The sequence below is a fragment of the Paramormyrops kingsleyae genome, chromosome 19 (assembly GCF_048594095.1).
Source record: "Paramormyrops kingsleyae isolate MSU_618 chromosome 19, PKINGS_0.4, whole genome shotgun sequence".
In the NCBI taxonomy this organism is placed as follows: domain Eukaryota; kingdom Metazoa; phylum Chordata; class Actinopteri; order Osteoglossiformes; family Mormyridae; genus Paramormyrops; species Paramormyrops kingsleyae.
Genome location: NC_132815.1, coordinates 12,400,522 through 12,419,225, shown reverse-complemented (window position 1 = coordinate 12,419,225; position 18,704 = coordinate 12,400,522). Strand labels below are relative to the sequence as shown.

The following is an 18,704-nucleotide window of genomic DNA, read 5'->3' as shown; positions in this document are numbered from 1 at the left end:
GTCTTGATCTTGGTACCCTCAAGTCTCGGCAGTGTCTTGGTCTTGATACCCTCCAGTCTCGGCAATGTCTTGGTCTCGGTTTAGGCGGTCTTGACTACAACACTAGGTATGTTTATGGTCTGCCTGCCCTTCTGCCTGTGACGTCTCTCCTGTATGCCCTGCTGCTGTACCACTGTTCGTCCTGCCGTCAGAAGCAGCACCAGCACCTACCTGCTATTACCTGCCTGCCCCCTGCAGTGAGACTCAAATTTTAAAATTTCAAAAATGTCAACTTGCTCATTTGACTTCCTCTGCCAGCCCCTGGAAGATGAGCTCCCCCTTTCAGTCTGGTTCCTCCCTAGATTTCTTTTTTCTAGGGAGTTTTACCTTGGTACTATCTCCTCTGGCTTGCTCACTCGGGGCTTTGGGCAGGGATAATGTAAGCACTTTTACACAATGTAATGTTGTGAAAATGCACTATACAAATAAAACTGAATTGAACTGAACTGAACTTGATCTTGTGAACACTGTAACTATAAAATTATTTACTTTTTCAAATTTCCCAGGAACATTGCATAGATGATCTGGGACCTAATTCAATTTTAGACAAATTGCACCAAAAATTAAGCAGTGTACATAGGGGGGCTAGAGATTGTAGAGGTTGAAGGGTCTGGGGGCATCCAGGGAATACATTATTGTTCCTACAACAGCATCTATTCTAGTTTTTCCTCTCCTGTCCCTGCTTCTGGGATGGCAAGGGGGTTACCCATGTTTTCTATTCCGTTCAGTAGTTTTTTCAGACGTGTTTCTAGACTTTATAATGTGATACACCACTTAAGGTCCTGCACTTGCTACATAACAACACCCATAACGACTGGAGGGTTAGAGTTAGGGTTAGGAAGCCAGAAGCCGATGAATGTGCAATAGTGGTGCTGCATCAGTACATGGTTATGAGGCTATAATATAAATAATATATGCTTAGTCGCTTATGTGTCATATTTCCATTATTATTGTGTTTCTGTCTCCCTGGTTGCCTGGCGTGGATGACATCAGCTGGCAGCCTGAAGTGAGGCCCGTGGAAAAAGTGTAAAAAAAATAAAAATAAGTGTAGCACCATTGGTTGGATCCAATATTTAAAAAAAAAAACTAACTTCAGCTTCACTTCCCTTCTCTGCCTGCTTGAGAAAGAACAAGTTTGTCACTGGATAAAAAAAGGCTGTGTTTCCAGCACTACAGAACCAACAAAAACTTTATTTTAACAATCCGATCGGCATCTATTGGTCTGTAGGCTGCCAAATTAATACCTGCCTACAAGATATTTACTATATACTCACTGTCAGTGTTAATTCTTTGCAATGCTGTATGCATGTATGCATCCACTTTCAAAAGCCATAAATGATATTTGGCAAGGAGCCAAACCTTTAACAATATATAGTGCATTTGCATTTTAAGCAATGGATTCTTAACAGGATGGACAAATGGGGAACTGAAAACCGTAGGATCGAAATTACTGACACACACTCACACCACGACAGGCAAACAGGCTGTAATGAATGAACAATCTGATTTGAATTCTGGCCAATATATCTAGTCACGCTTGCTAATGGACACAGAACATTTCTGATATTGGACAATAAAGCAAATCCACGAATTGTTTGTCTTTTATTTTATTGGACAATGTTGCACTCAGACTTTTAAGGTGACAAATGAACAGAGGCTGCTTTGTTTCCCAAAAATCCAGATAAACTATGTTATTTATTAAGACAGAGTAGCCATCTCAGATACAGGGAGACTGTCTTCTGGATAGTATTTTTATGCATAGTTTTTTATTTTTCTTCTATTTAGGTTACAATCTTCGCTCTTAATTTACAGTCACACGTCGCTTAGCAATGGGGATACATTCTGAGAAATGCGTCATTAGGCTATTTCAGTACTTTCAGAAACATAGATGGTATAGCCCTACTAAACACTGATGCTATATGCTATAGTCTAAATAATGATAAAAAGTACATTATAGTAAATGCATAAACCCGTAACATAGTCATTTATTATTCATCCATCCATCCATCTTCTGTAAACGCTTATCCTATTCGGGGTCACAGGGGTCCAGAGCCTATCCCAAGGGCTATTGGTGCAAGGCAGGGAACAATGCGATACAATGTTACGTTGGCCATGACATCACTAGGCGATAGGAATTTGTCAGCTCTGATGTACTTTTATGGGGTCACCATTGTATTTATTGTGATGCGGTGCCTGACCATGTAACCATTATTCACCTGTACTCTCTATTTGCTAGTCTCAGGAGCGATTTTCATTCCACTGCAGGTTGTGCAAGTCTAACTGCGCATGTGACAAATAAAATGTTGAACCTCGAATGAAGTGTCTCTTCAATCACCAATACCACCCTTTGCAGCGCTGAGTGTCATTTATAAACTGTTTTTTTTTAAAAAAGGATGAGAAAAAGATTCCCAACGGGTATAACATTCACCAGATTGTCGGGGGGGGGGGGTGCGATTTCCTCCCATAGATCTCATGGTTTCAAGCTCTGTTTATTAACTTCCAAATGAAGACAGAACATGGCTGTTGATTGGCATTAAGCTGACTGAGGAAACCCAGAATTCAGACATCTATTACCTGGAGGTAGTAAAGGAACTTCAGAGGAGGATCAAAGCAGGTTATATTTACAGTGTTTATCCCTGTTAGTAAGCAGACATGGAAAGGAAAGATCGATTATGTTTTGTGCAGCAGTATCTGGAGCCATTTTGTCCTACTCATGGTGACTGTTTATTTGTACTTTGTGCAAAACAAAGCTCTAAAAATGCATTCTGAAAATCTTGGATTACTGTACCATTAAATAAGAGACGTAATTATATGTTACACAGTTGCCTGACAGCTGGCAGATGTGTTGGCAGCGTTCATGGAAAGGAAAGGGACCTGACCGTGCTGTTAGATATTTGAGGTTTTGTGTTTCATGGTGGTATGATGTCTGCGCCTTGAATGTGAGCCACACCCTCACTTTTACACGGGAGCGTGGAGTTGAGTTTCCCAGCACAAGAAACACTATCTATGCGTCATGTTATTCCAGTGCAGCGCGATATTTAACCGAAGCTTCTGTAAATGTAAAATATATTTTAAATGAATGTCACTATTCAAAGCCGCTGCTTGAGGTTGCCAGTTGCCAGTTTCCCAGCATCTACGATGTATTTGCACTGCACTCTGTGGTCGTTATTTTAGCCACAATAATGAGCAGGAAACAGCCAGGTGCGTTAGTTTCATTTTTAATTGTAACCATGTGCCAGCAGTATAAACTCATCCAGCTTCGTAACACTGAGCTGATACAAATGCATTTTTATTCAGCGTCACATAAATAACGCAGCCGACCCTTTCGGGCTACAGATCTGCTCATTCAGGCTTGAAAAGTGCACTTTCTGTTTGTCCCTCCAAAACCGCAAGTTCAGCCTCCTCCTTTTATAACCATCAGGAGAGCGACGAAGTTAGACGCAGGCTGAGGGTCCAGACGTTTGCAAAAACATCTGCTTTCACGTTGTGACTGTGCAGGCCAGGTGCTGAGGATCACCGCACCCACCTAAAATGGGCAGAGCGGGCCGGCTGGGATCAAGCAGTGACTGAGCTAGATAATAATGTCAACTGAGAGAATGAAGAAATAGACATGCCTTCATTGTGTCACCATAGCAACAGCAAGGGATCAGTATCACTATTTGTCAATGAATTTAATTACTTCTATATCTTAAACTTAACAGTCAGAGTTGCGGTTGATGGATAATTCCACGACCACCAATTTCACGTGTTTCTCAGCAAACAGAGAGGATGTTCATTTTAATGGGGAATATAAGACTTAAACAGGCTAAAACTTATAGGAATATAATGTTATCTGTACAGCATTTAAAAAGTCAAACGTTGTAACAAATGTTTGACTTTGACAATACATTTTTAAGTAGTTTATGAAAGCATTAAAAAAGAATAATATGTACGTAAAAATCTCTTGAGATTATGGCACCATTTTGAATTTTCATGAAAAGCGTATTTTAGTTAGAAGGATAGTAGTTCAAATCACAGGGACACAGGAAATTGTAACCTCTGCTGTATGTTGCTTTGGATAAAAGCATCAGATAATTGAGTAAATAATAATAATCGATACTTTATTGATTCCTGTGGGGAAATTGTCTTTACACCTCCCTTAACTTTTTTTTTTTTAAATAGAGTAAGTTTCCTGCAAAGGGCAGCTACCCATAGTGGCACCCAGGAAGCTGGGGGTTAAGGGCCTTGCTCATGGATCTGCATACTGTATATGCTGAGGCTAGGTTTGAACTGGTAACCTTCTAACTACAGCCAAACCAGCTTAACCCACTGAGCCACACACTGCACAACAGGCTGGATTAGGGTTAAACTCCACCACAATGGTCATTTCTGATACTAAAGAAAACCTGAGAGAATGACTGGGAACACAAGCAGTGTGTCAGTGGAAATTCCTATAAATCAGACAGTAAGGGAGGGGGCTTGGATGGGGAAAGGAGGCAGATCTGTGTCTCTGCCTGCTTGTCTGCTTCCTCCTCTGCCTTTAGACCTGCCTTCCGCTGCTGACATCGTTTTGTAACAGGGAGACTATGCCGGGATCACTCTTAGCGCCTCTGATGAATTCATCCAGGGACAATCGTCCTGTAATGGAGATCAACGGATCAACATCAATTAATGCTAAAAGATAAGGAGGGATGTAGGAAGATATGGCATATCTACATCATACAGAAAAGTCAGCAGACTGACAGCTAAAACTGGCATATAAATGCTAAATTATTATGGCATACAATATAGGGCATTGAATTTTTATGACAACATGAATTTAAAGTAGTTTAACACATGTGACAGACCTGGAGATTAGAGGTGGTTGGAACACTGGAGACTGTGCACCACGATACGGATTAGCATCGTGCCGTTAACACCGGCAGAAGTCAACAGCCTAATTATACAACAGCCTATTTACGCAAAATAAAGCATCTTGTGATATTCAAAGCTTCTGGTGTAATCTGAATTGTCTTATAAGGTATACATAACCGGTTTATCTGCATTGATTTTTCTACTACACGTGCTCTAATGCCGTGCCCTGATAGCAAATTGACAAATTCAAAAACAGATTCAAAAATTCAAATAGATTTTGTGTAATTATCCACATTAAACAAAATAACATAGTTACACGCACACACGTCAGGTAAACATATGTTTATAGGGACCGCTCATTCACACACACACACATATACATAGACACACACACACACATGCAAGGTGTGTGGAGGAAAGTACAGCTGCCCAGTTCACACATCAATGAACGTCAAGCTCCTTTAACCTCTAAGCAAAACATACATCCGCTAATGTGCCATTAGTGTTAATAACAGCAGCAAATCTAACACTCAACCAAAAAGCCGTAATGTTCCTAATAGAGCGGCTGCTCTGTCCTGAAATCGTAAAGCTGAAAAGTTTTCAAAGCAAATGTGTTTTATAAAAAGTTGGATAAATGGATGCAGTTTACTGGTGATTTCATGTTCGTCAAAGTTTACGTCTTTTAACAACTGTATAAAGTAATGTAATTTTTTATATTCAAATCAACTCAGGTGAAAAAAATTTAAAACGTACATTCCCAGGGTTGCCAATTCTCATGCTCACGCAGGAAATCTTACGGCAAATCTATATTATTCCATTATACACCTAAAATTAGCAACATCAAACGCGTTGGGGTAGTTTGCAAACCCTACCGACCATTTACAAGGTAATAAAACTGTAATAAAATGAACGTGAAAAAACATTACTTGTCACTTTTTATATCTTTTCGAAATAAGACTGCCCATACCCAACTGTAATAGCGATTAAAGTGTACTTAATAAAAAATGTATTGTGTTGATTTCCATAAAGGGACAAAACCTGGAAAAGAGTAATACCATGATATAATACTGTTACCGTACAAAAAAGTGAAAAATGCCATGATGATAATTTTAGGTGACATTGCCCACCCCCACTGGAGAGCATGCCTCTGTGAAGGTGAGAACGTCCCATCGGCAGTGCATCAGAGGGGAGAGTCAGGTGATCATGAATGCAAGGCTAATTTAATCCACCTGCTCCTGGTTCCCTATGTGCGTGATGTGGGTGTGTTTCCTCACTGATAACCTATTACAGGGGGCCTGTATCATAAAGCCAGTTTTCTTTTTTAGCTGGATAAGTTATCTTGCTAACCCAAAACTGCAGCTTCGTGATACAGGTCCTAGCTGTTCCCAAAACACAAATAAATATTTTGGTTATTTTTTCCCTGCTCAAATGTCAGTGTTTGTTCTCCAGTCTTTTTGACTTTTTAGCGCTCTGAGAGACCCATCCCTGTCTTGATCCAGTCTGTTCTGATGACCTCAGGGTCACATTCCCTGTATCTTGTGACCTGTACTAGGAAGCGGGGTTACTGGCTTATCGGGGTGACTTGTCGGATTTAAGGTACCACAGTTTAAATGGACCTCATATTCGTTCACTTACATTTTGCCCAGACTACCTTAAATCCGACAAGTTACCCCGATAAGCCAGTAACCGCGCTTCGCAGTACAGGCCCCTGTTCCCGCTCTCCAGCTGCCATGTTAGTTGTGCCTAGTCGATTTGGTAACACGCCCTTTTGCATTCACACATCTATCAGCAATTGACGCTTCCTCTATTGAGGATCCAAACGGTGTAAACATAAAGCTTTCATCGGTAGTACAAGCACATTAATAATGCACGGTTTATAAAAACGCTACACTGAAAGTGTCAATGTTAATTTCCAGAGCAGCATTTACCGTCCTTATTTGTGTCCATCGCCATAAAAATCTTGTTGGTCCGCTTCTCTGGCGTTGATTCATCGTCGGGCATCTTTATCACAGAGGACACCATCTTGTAAATGGCCTTAGGGGAAGGCAGAGAAGAGAAAGATCAATTATACTGTGAATGAGAGGAGTCACAACATCTCGTAAACAATTCATATTTCACTAAGGATGGGGAAGAAAGACTTTGTTTGGCCCTCTTACAAATGCTTTAAACTCCCCCAGAGATGTCAGACTATAGTGTTAGCCGCCAAGCTACCGTGTCACACCTAGACAAAAACGACACACAGGCAGTCCCCGGATTAAGAACGTCCAATTTACGAACAACTCGTGCAAACGAACAGACTGCTATAAAGCCTATATCATTAAATTACGTTATCGGGTCAAATACAATGTTTCGTAATAACGAACGCGCTCACTACTTTATGACGCTTCTTATAACATCGCGCAGCTTCAGCGGTTCGTGGGTTCGAGGTACAGTACAGTACCGTATGTATTTGGTATTATTATTACTGTATAATTATTATCATATATTGTATTATTATTTTTCTAACTTCACGCCTCACCAAAACAGCAAGTTCATCTGCACCACAGTTAGGTTTACATTTTGTCGATTAGCAAACTCATTTACTTAATAAATTGAATAAATGTAACCTCTTTAGACATCGGGGTTGGAGGAATTAAGGTGAAAGTATTTGTTTTCCACTGCAACTACAACCAGACTGGTCTAACTGCTAATCAAGTAATTAAGTCATGTCAATGTCCTTAATCACTATGCAACGCGTTGTCAACGTGTTATCGCAGCCACTGCATCTTGACATAACTGCCAGTCCACCTCTAGAACTTCTGCATCATAGCAACCCAACCCCTGCACCTACATCTGCAAACATTTACTTTCAACTTTCATAAATGTACACGGCCTCCGTATGCAAACGCAGCTTCACACCTTCTGTGGAGAAACAGGATGGCTATTTTAAAGGGAACGAGGAGCGGAACAGGACGGAACAATCAGTCACGCTGTTTATTCTAGTAAACCCAGATCACAAGACCTCAGGCTGTATCAGTGTTGACACTGAGCAATCTTTCAATGGAGAACAAATAGAGCGATGGCTGCTTATCTCCAGCTGTAAAGATGTTATCACGGCTGAGTGTCTGAGTGTGGTTTCGGTTCATTTTTGGGGGGCGAGTGGCGGTTGCCATTAAGACACAACCACAAAAGACTAACATGTTCTGCGTCTTTGTTTGTGCAAACACACGGCAAGTGGAGATTAAACGTGCTCGACCTGATCATGGATCCTGGGAAGATGGAACAACCAGACAGCAAGTGCAGGAGAATTAAACTGCAATTAGCTTCATCATAAAGTGACAGGTTTTACATTAGAGCAGGGTTTCCCAATCCGGTCCTCGGTGACCCACAGCCGGTCCGCGGTTTTGCTTCCTCCCAGCTCCCAGTAGCAAAAATGTGGACTGTCTGGCAGGGAGGTAGGAGGGAGCAAAACATGGACCGGCTGTGGGTCCCAGAGGACCGGATTAGGAAACAATGCATCTGAGATTAGCTTTAAGGTCCAGAAACTTACCTGAAAAAAACACTTTGAGAATCGAATGTCACACCAACTCCACATATTCGCACTGGGAGCAGTTCGGAGCTCTTATTTAATTAATCCCACTTTTAAGCCATCCACCCATAGCTGCATTATAGATCCTGTGGAAGAGGCAGCAGAAACTCACCTGCACGATCTCCAGCATCTCTGCCCGGCTGATGTATCCATTCCCATCCAGGTCGTACATAGAAAAGGCCCATTTCAGCTTCTGCTCCAGTTCACCGCGGGACGTGACGCTCAAGGCAATGATGAACTCCCGGAAGTCTATGGTGGCATCACGATTGGTGTCGAATGTACGGAAGACGTGCTCGGCAAACTTGGACGCATCTCCGTATGGGAAGAAGTTGGCGTAGATCTTTTTGAACTCTTCCATATTCAGGTGGCCCGTCGGACAGTCCTTCAGAAAGCCCTTGTACCACTCTTGAAGCTCGCGGTCTGTGAACTTGGTATTCTCACGCAGGTCGCTGAGAACCTCTGGACGTAGCTTGCTGTTCTGCTTACCCATGATGTATCCCTGTACCTTATACTTACTTGTCCTCTTTCCTGTCACTCGTTTGACCTCTTCTTTAGGTTGGCTACTATGTATTCTCTTTCCTTTTCTTCTTATGACCTCTTTGCAGATTCCAAGCACTAGATAAAATAATTATTATTGTTATTATTCTTCTCTCCATCCTTCCTTCATTCATCTACAGCTTGTGTTATGCAGGACAGCCTACCCCGGAAACAATGGGCACAGAGCACGGAATATCCCAGGATGGGGCACCAGCCCATAGCAATATTATTATTATTATTATTATTGTTGTTGTTGTTAACTGTAATACATTAAATGGTATGTTTATTTGATTGGAAAACAAAAAGCAAACTGCAACATCACCAGAACAAAATCATATTCCTCTTTTTTTAGTACACAAAACAGCTTTTGCTGTGTCACATTTTCCCTCCTTGTTAGTTAATTCCAAGTAAGGACTTTAAATAAACCATACGCAGGAACACAAGTCTTTTCAGTTTTTCCCCCCCATACAAAACACACTTTTCACACATGAGACATCCACACCATTCTATGTGGGAACAGCTGAACCACTTTTAGAAACATTTATCAGTATCTGCAGTTGTGAAAAGTGGCGAGAACAGTAGATAATTTTTCTTCAATAAACAAATGACTCTACAACAAAGTAGATTTATCTTAAGTTTTCGAGACTTGCTTTTGTTCCACATTTCTGTCCATTAAACTATTTTGTTACTAACATTAATTTTCGGAGCAAACATACATTTAAGAAAGTGAAATGGACACAGACTAAGGATAAATGCAGAACGCTGCGACCGGGCAACGTGGATGTGCCTGAATTGGGTTGGTGTAACTTTGAACCCTCGGCGACGAAACGGTTGGTGTCTAATCTATTACAGAATACCCATCCTTCCTTGTTATACAATAAATGCTTGTTTACAGGAGGGAAAAATGCAAAAATGATGTTTTTTTCATTCAGTTATATTATAATGTAAAGTAACTTAACGCATTAATGGACATGAGTTTGTGGACATTTTCTTTAATTTTTAAACCTATGTCTATCACGTTCATCGAACTGATGTCGATTATATTTCGTTTTCCTAAAATAAATGACAAAATACTTAAATCAATCAAGAAAACGAGACAGCATCGGGAAGGCTTGTGAACAGTGGTTTTGCAATTCATAGCATATCTAATACCTCTGCTGCTTTTCATTCTATGCTTAAAAAAGTCAAACCCGTGTTACGCCTGTATGTGTGATATTTTCCGTCTGACCCCACGGCCACTACAAAGTCTGAGGAAAGTCGCTTCGGCGTTACGAGAAGTCCGAAAGGATTTTAAGTATTTACAGCGAAAAATCAGTGTTTCGTTTAGACACGATATGGGAAACGGAATATAACATAATACGCGTACAGAAAACCATATAATAACGGAAAAAATAACAAAATCGTTCAATGAATAAAGAGGAGTACATCCCACGCATGCTACTACTGCAAAGTAACTTACATAACACGTTTCGTCCTCGGTGCTCCGACGTGTCGTTTCGCCGATCAGTCAGAATTACTCCTTTTCCTGTCTTTCCCTGACCTTTCTGATTTATAATTTCTATTTCCGAGCTAATCCTTGTGCTTTTCAGGCTTAGATGTACCCAGCTCTCGTGCAGTCCTAGTGAAAGACGACTCCCGTTCATAAATGCGGCCAGATGCACGCAGCCAGGAAGCAGCCTAAGTAACGGAAAGGCAAAAGAGAAACAAAGCAGGCATATATTGCAGCTCTATCTGCGTACAGTATGAATGCACCTCTAAACACGTAGGCGTATGCACTGAATCCATTCAACAGTAATGCAATGCTTTTTTAAAAAAAAAAAAAAAAAAATAGGGATCCAGGATATATTCTTATTTAATGTCTAACATACACTAGTGGCCAAAAATTATGGAAACACTTCCGATTTTCAGAGACTGCAGAACTTTTTTAAACTCCAGTTACTTAATTAGTTGTCCAATGCGTGATATTTGTAAACATTCTTTGATTGTTTATAAATATTACCGCCAATATTTCTGTAGTAATTTAATAAAGTAATGCCAAAAAATGCTAGGTATTTCCACATTTTTTTGCCACTAGTGTATATATAACACATAAATCCACAAAGTCCTCCTATGACTTTTAGCCTTACCAACTTGTGATAAACGTATTGTAACTGTTATCTTGGCCTCTGAGAGAGGCACGTTATGTATATGTGCGAAATGATACTGTTAAATATATTACAAAACATTATATCACAATACAAGGCTAATTGGTAGGCCTGATATATCGTTAAATAAGTACTTTTGTTAACACAAACAGCCTACTCTTTAATACAGTGAGCCATGTTACTGCAACTGAATATATACAGCACACTGTAGTCAACAGCAAAAATGCACATACACGTTAATGATAGAAGCAAGAGGAAAATGTCCAAATCTGCTAAAGTCATTAGTCCAAGGGCGTAACTTTGGATCGAACATTGAGGGGTTGAGGGCCCAACAATATGATTTTTTTTCTTTTTTTGGGGGGGGGGGGGCGGGGGGTTATTGGCCGGTTCTGATTTTTGGGGGCGTTACAGCCCCCACCCCACCTAATTTACGCCCACGAATCAGGCAGTGCAAAACTCACACCTCAGTACAATAACTGTGTGCAAAGCAGCATCTCTGCATCTACAACTTGCCAAAACTAGAAGCATTTCTGAAGCCAAAAGTGGGCCAGTTCTACCTAGGTGTGTGTTATAGCTACAGTACTGTAGGTGTTCATTAAAAAGTGACCACTGACTGTACATATTACCCATAAATGATTCATGCTTTAATAGTTAAATGAAGCAGAATTTGCCTATTTTTGAAGAGAATTGCATTGTTCACTCTCAGAGATCTAGGATAACTACATCTAGCTGCACATGCTGGCAGAGGTGGCAATTTCAGGTCCAGAAAGTACAAATCCAGACCATGATTTACTTTCAACCAGCCAGTTGAGTACTCTGTGACTGTGACTCTTTATGCTCAACTGGTTGGTTGAAAGTAAATCATGGTCTGGATTTTTACTTTTACTGAAATTGCCACCTCTGCATGCTGGTTAGGTTTACCTCCTAAACAAAGTGGCACAGGGCACAAGGCCAGGTAAGATCCTGGCAGGATGCCAGTCCATCACAGGGCACAGACAAGTCAAGAGATTTATTTGTCACATACATACAACATGCAGTGAAATGTATCTCTGTGTCACCCTTATGTGGCTGTGTAAAAATAGAAAGAAATAAAAATAGTAAAAAAGAGAAATTACAATATATAATATATAAATACTAAGTCACACACACACACATACACACTCATGTTTGGATTCGAATGTTTGTGGGGACCGTCATTCATTTCTATACTAATGACCCCTCCCCAGCCATAACCTTAACCATAAGTAACCAAATAAAGTGAATTTGACATTTTTAGTTTTTTGATTGCACTGACAGATTTTTATAAAACTGAAGAAATAGTCCCCACAATGTCAAAATATCAGATTTTTATCAGATTGTGGGGACATTTCGATCACATAATGTAACATACAGTAGACATGACCCACACAGATACACAGGGCTGGGGTGGGACTCAAAATCTCATGTAAGTAAATCGCCATTTGCAGCTTTATCAGTCCAGCCAAAGCACCGTGCCGTTTCTGACAGGGATGGTACATCAACACAAATATACCAGCTCTGTGCCGTTTCTGACAGGGATGGTACATCAACACAAATATACCAGCTCTGTTTATTCTTAGCTTTTGCCCACTGGTGTCACACACACAGTATCTTTTAAAGTCTCTCGTTTGGGCTGACTATGCTCAGTAGAGTAATCACAGTAAGAGAAATTCCTATACCCCCATGCAAAAATTCTCTTTTGCTAAAGTTGCCTAATTTCTTGGTGATGTCTGTAGGTTGTGTCTGTCAGTTGAAGGTCTCTGGCAGATTGATATCACTATTGGCCCTTGAACAAGACCTTTATCCTTTAGCTGCTCTAGGGACACTGTGTTACTCTGTATACTTCAGGTATGACGTAATAGTGAATAGTGCTACCCACCAACCACTACTCTCCACCGTGCTGTTTACCAAAAATGATTGCATTTGGCCCAACATGAAGTTTTACTTTTACCAAAAGATACAATTTTTAAACATCTTTTTGGGTCGCTTTTAGTTAAATTTCTTTAGATAAAAGAAACAATTATCAAACATTAATAAGTCACACCAGCATTTTGTAGAACCTCTTTAAGTACCTATAAGTCTCAATGCCAATGCAAACCTGGAGGACCCGGGCGGGCCAGTGTTACGCAGATTGACAGCTGGCCCATCCAATGAAAAGAGTTTCTTGTGTATCGTGAAAAGCCTGTTTTTTTCCAGCATGAGGTGTCTTTCTGTGTGCTGCCCTTATCACCACCCATGCTTAAAATAAAACTAGTCACATCCTCAGCTGGATATGATTAGCAATTTAGCTTACAAATCGGTTGCCCGCCACTCTAATTATGGCAAAGCACATATCTGAATAGAGAATAATACACTACCTCACTCACCTCACTGCTGACACTGTAAAATGGTCTCATACAGTTTTACACTTTTTAAACCTGTTGCACTGTATTTTATACTATTACACCCTTAAACTGGTTTTTGTACTGTGCTTTTTAAATGGGTTTATACTTTGTATCTTATTTATGTATCCTATTTGTTCTGCTGTTCACTGTATTTCATGCTGCTACTGTGTTTACACTGTATTTCAGTTTTTTATTTGCTGCTATTATTCCTAAGCTAATTATCTGCATCCTACCTGCTCACTGCACTATTTGTTACATGTGCTTGGTTGTTGCACTACAGTGTTGCAATAGTTTGTCTGATTGTCTTGCCTGACTTTGCACTGTCATGTCACAGCTGCACGTTATGTCTGTCCCACGTGGCTAAATCCCACAACATTTGCCCCTAGAGAAGCACAGTTTCAGCCCTCTGTGTACTGGCTGGGCTGACAATAAACATTCTTGGTTTGAGTCTTGATTAACTTAAAAAAAAAACAGCAAATAGAGGTAAACAGAGAAGAAAATGGCAGGCCTACGCACGACATCGGATGACCACTAGGTGTCCTCACCCTCCACCTGCTCTAGCCCTTATCCTGTTTTCTGTGAGATGTGTTTGGTAGGCCCCCGCCAGACCTGTCTGCTCCATAGACACCGGCTACTCAGCCCACATTTATAGAGTTTCCTAAAACCACCAAGAAAGGCAAGTGCAGATGATTCTGGTCAAAGTGGAGCACCAAGTTTACATTCTTGGAGTATGATATTTCTAGATGTGTCATCATTTTATTGATACAATGTTTGAGCGAGTCTTTGTAACTGAGGGGTACAGAGGCTGGAAAACAGAGCTGCCAACTCTCATGCATCTGGCGTGACTCTCACACTTCCAGACTATCACACTCACACAAGAAATCTTATGGAAAATCTATATTATTCCACTATAAACCTAAAATTAGCTACATCAAAAGCACTGGGGTAGTTTGCAAACCACACAGATTATCTACAATATAATTAAACGGTTACATACATGTAAATGTGTGTGCTAATAAAATAATAATAGGTCTAATAGACGTAGTAAAGGAGGTAATAACTATTCTCAGCGAAATCTGAGAGTAGAATATAGTGGCGCATCGTATTTCACAAAAATCCACCCATTTTTACATTTCTGGCCACGTCACTGAACAGTACCAAATATTTTCCTCAATATATAATTGCAATTTATGCAAAAAGCTCCCGAAATTCATACCATAAAACACCGGGGACCTAAGCCCTTTGCTAAGTAAGTATAGATATAGCGATTTTGACATTGACGACGTTTTCTGAGATTTCGGCTGTGCGGTACTGCTGAAGGACTGCATCTGTAATTAACAAGAACATCCACTAGGGGGCATATAAGGCCAGCCAACTCTTCTGCAAATCGTTTATAAATTTGTCAATATAAACCAAATATTTTGTAGGCGTTCTAGTTTGGGTTTAAAACATAAAAAACACGGGGACTGTTAAAGACTTATTTGACTAAGTTCAAAACTGGACGTTCTCAATATTAAAATATCTCTTTATTTAGACAGCAGTTTTACAATCCATGGTTAATTTGCAAATACGTATGTAACAGAATAATAGCTACTATCAGGTAACAATTATTTCTCAGAGAACTTTTTTGACAGCGGATCACACATAACTCACTTAAATGTACACCATGTTTCTAATGAGTATTTTTGTTTATTCACTGTCGACAGATTAATATTTACTTAAGCACAGCTCCCATGTTCCCAAAAATCCATGAGAGAATCCAGAATGGTCAACAGGTCTCAGTGATTCTCACTGGCCTGGAGCCATACATGCTACGTTTATAACATAGGTGCTATCAGCTAATCCTCTGCTAGCTGATATCAAACATTAACGGAAAAGCAAGTGGTGGCAATAATGAGATTGCTGATTTTTTTTCTTTGTTTTGTCATTGACATACAGATGAAGCAGAGGTGTGTATTGGGAAAACGCTGTAAGGACTGTTTTTCATTTAAGCTGTGGTGTCAGACCGTCCCAAGGAAGGGAGGAAGACATAATTTACACTATGGTGCTGAAGGACGAGAGAGAAAGTGCAGCCCCCTTCGCTCACTTCCTGGACAGGCTTCAGCAGTGGCTTGTGTGTTCAGCTCCAGTCGTGTAATAGGAAAGATAAACAGCTGAAAATAGTACAAAGTTTGTAGCTATTGATCCGTGAGATGGACACTTGATTGGTGGCCCTGTGGTCTGTTTTCCAGCCCCCACAGCTTTTGTCCAATCACAACGCAGCATGCTAGTGGCTTTTGTTGAGGATTTGCTGGCCATCTAGTGGGAAGACCAGGATGGTTTGCATACATTTACTCACTTCAAGTGATACATTTCACTCCATTTATAAAGGTTACAAAAAGAATGAGTTGTATTCACACAAATATATTGCCTGTTATATATTGTGAATATGGAAGAGATACATGACACTTGGCCAATGAAGTTGATTCATTGTCAGGGACATTTTATCTAATGCAAAGCAGTGATAAGCACATTTGTTGAAACAAATGTGTTGCTAATCTTTTACGTATATAGGTGGACTGGCACCATTTAAAATGTTTTGCTGCAGATTTATTCGGGAAAAATAGTCAGTCAGAGACTCACAAGTCAGAGAGTGACAAGGGAAGCCATCCACCTTTAAACGTTAAACTGCGTTGCTTTTTTTCCTGAGCAGAGCAATCTCATTACACAATAATTGCAGAAGATGATCAGCCCACACCTGGCACGGGTAACGTTACACCTACATGTCTGCAGCGTGAAGAGCTTGATGAATTAAACAGATGGACACCCTCTGCTGCAGGCCTCTGGGTCTGTGGATGACTGTCTCACCATGACATATTTTTGTATTACGGTACAACATTAACCAGGTGCCTGGGCGGAGGAACTGATTCATTTTGACTTATCGAATTTCCTCTATGTTGCATCACGTTACCCGCTACTGGTAGGTCGGGCCGGGGTGCTAGCTGATGAAGTTGGGACTCCACACTCACAGAGTCGAAGCCACCGAGGAAATGCCATTATTGGCGGTGCCCTTCGGACTCAGATGATGTTGTACAGACAGGCCAGAAGTGAAGTTATTTGTAAGTGTGCAGAGATTGTACATGGTCCAATTTAAGTGTCTGGGTCCTGATGTGTGCACTACTGCTGTTACTGCATCCAAACTTGTATGTGTTGCTTTAGTGTGTGTGTGTGTGAATGTGTGGGTTTTTTTTTTTTACATTCTTCTGTATAGTGTGGCTCTGCAGGTTAGAACTCTGTGCCCATAATTAGAAAGACACTGGTTCATATCTCATGGCTGGTAGAGTGATGTCACCATTGGACCCTTCAACAAGGCTCACAAATGGAGAAAGAGAACTGAGATTTCTGCGGGTCAACTTGGGGTTACAGGAGGTTGAGAAGAGGTCGGAAGTGGAAATCTGAAGGACAGGAGATGCTGATCAGAGACATGAAAAGGAGGAGACAGTATGTTGAACATGGGAAGTGACCTGAATGATGCCAAGTCGAGAGTGTTGCCTGCTTTGTGAGTCTGAGGAGATTCTCTAAGAGAGAAGTGTCAGGAGGCCGCTGGTGTGTATCCCATCTCTCAGACGGTTGGAGTCACCAAGCAGAATGAGTGGGGAGATACCATCTGGAAAGGAGCTCAGAAGAAAATCCACCTCATCAATGAAGGTTCCTAGTGGACCTGGAGGCTGGTAAAGAACAAGGATGTGGAGTTTAGCTGGATACGTGATTCAAAAGAGGAGATGTTGGGGTGGGGGGACTGTAGCGGGTGCAAAACGCCATTTACGAGACAGAAGTAATCCTGCACCCCCTCCTCTGCCTGAGGTGCGAGGAGAGCAGGAAGAGGCAAAGGCAGAGGAGAGGGCAGCCGGAGTAGCTGTGTCCTCGGGTGTGATCCAGGTTTCAGTGACGGCCAAGAAGGGGAATGTCTGGAGAGATGCCAGACCAGAGATGAAATCAGCCTTCTTGATGCAGGATTGGCAGTTCCATAAACCACCATGCACGATTGTAGGAGGCTGTGGAGACTCAGGCTGAGAGAGGTTACTATAGGTTTCTGCCTCTCTGGTGAGCGGGTACGTCTTCCGAGTCTGGGAGATATGTGAACAGGTATAGGTGTAAGGTGTATTTTAAAACAAGTAGCGAGATAAAGAAAAAGAGAAAGAAGTTGATGCAGTCGTGCATAGAAAGTGTTTTAATTAGTGGGTGAGCAGAAGCCACTCCCAGAGATTAACACCATTTACCTTGGGCCTCCTTGCACCAGGTGATAATGGTCTAGCAGATTGTAGTGAAACTAACACAACAAAACAATGGCAGTTTAAAGTGCAAGCTAAAATGTAAGCAAAGTTGCAGAGTGCACAGTCTTATGAAGGTGCACTGAATGCTCTATGAATGCATTATGAAGGTGCACTGGATGCTCTATGAATGCATTATGAAGGTGCACTGAATGTTCTATGAATGCATTATGAAGGTGCACTGAATGCTCTATGAATGCATTATGAAGGTGCACTGAATGCTCTATGAATGCATTATGAAGATGCACTGAATGTTCTATGAATGTATTATGAAGGTGCACTGAATGTTCTATGAATGCATTATGAAGGTGCACTGAATGTTCTATGAATGCATTATGAAGGTGCACTGAATGCTCTATGAATGCATTATGAAGGTGCACTGGATGTTCTAAGAATGCATAATGAATACATAATGAAGGTGTAGTTAATGTAAAGCGTTACCCATATTCCTTGTAACATCTTTGCTTTTCTTTTTCGCCAGTTAGGTAATGGACTTTCAGGTCTCATTTACCCATTTTTGTTATCATGCACAGATAACACAGTGGACTTTACAATCCTCCTGGGGAGCTCAGGTGTCAAGGGGCTATTGCTACACTGAAAGTGCGGTTCATTGTAAGGAACCCATAGTAGAGTTAATTTGGTTCATTTGGAAAGGGCATCGCTGAGAGTCAGACATCGTACCATCTTTTAGTGTTCATAATATGGGGGAGAGGCTTCTTAGATGTCCGTTTGTTGTCGTGACATTTTTTTTTTGCATGCTTTGACATCAGCTGCATGCTGGGTGTTTCCCAGTCTGGGTCTCGGGGACCCACAGTCGGTCCATGGTTTTGCTCCCTCCGTGCTACATGTAAGACAGTCCACATTTCGCGAA

The 18,704-nt window shown here is 41.0% G+C and overlaps 1 protein-coding gene across 1 annotated transcript; it reads right to left on the bottom strand.

The window, feature by feature from the left end:
• Window positions 1-1,630: 1,630 nt before the first annotated feature.
• Window positions 1,631-10,679, bottom strand: LOC111841304 (hippocalcin-like protein 1). The gene is made up of 4 exons (XM_023806950.2): window positions 10,437-10,679; window positions 8,553-9,055; window positions 6,801-6,906; window positions 1,631-4,656 (listed from the first exon to the last, which is right to left on the bottom strand). The coding sequence occupies exons 1-4, from the start codon at window positions 10,618-10,620 to the stop codon at window positions 4,559-4,561; spliced, it is 891 nt and encodes a 296-aa protein (XP_023662718.1). The 5' UTR covers window positions 10,621-10,679; the 3' UTR covers window positions 1,631-4,558.
• Between the last annotated feature and the right edge of the window lie 8,025 nt (window positions 10,680-18,704).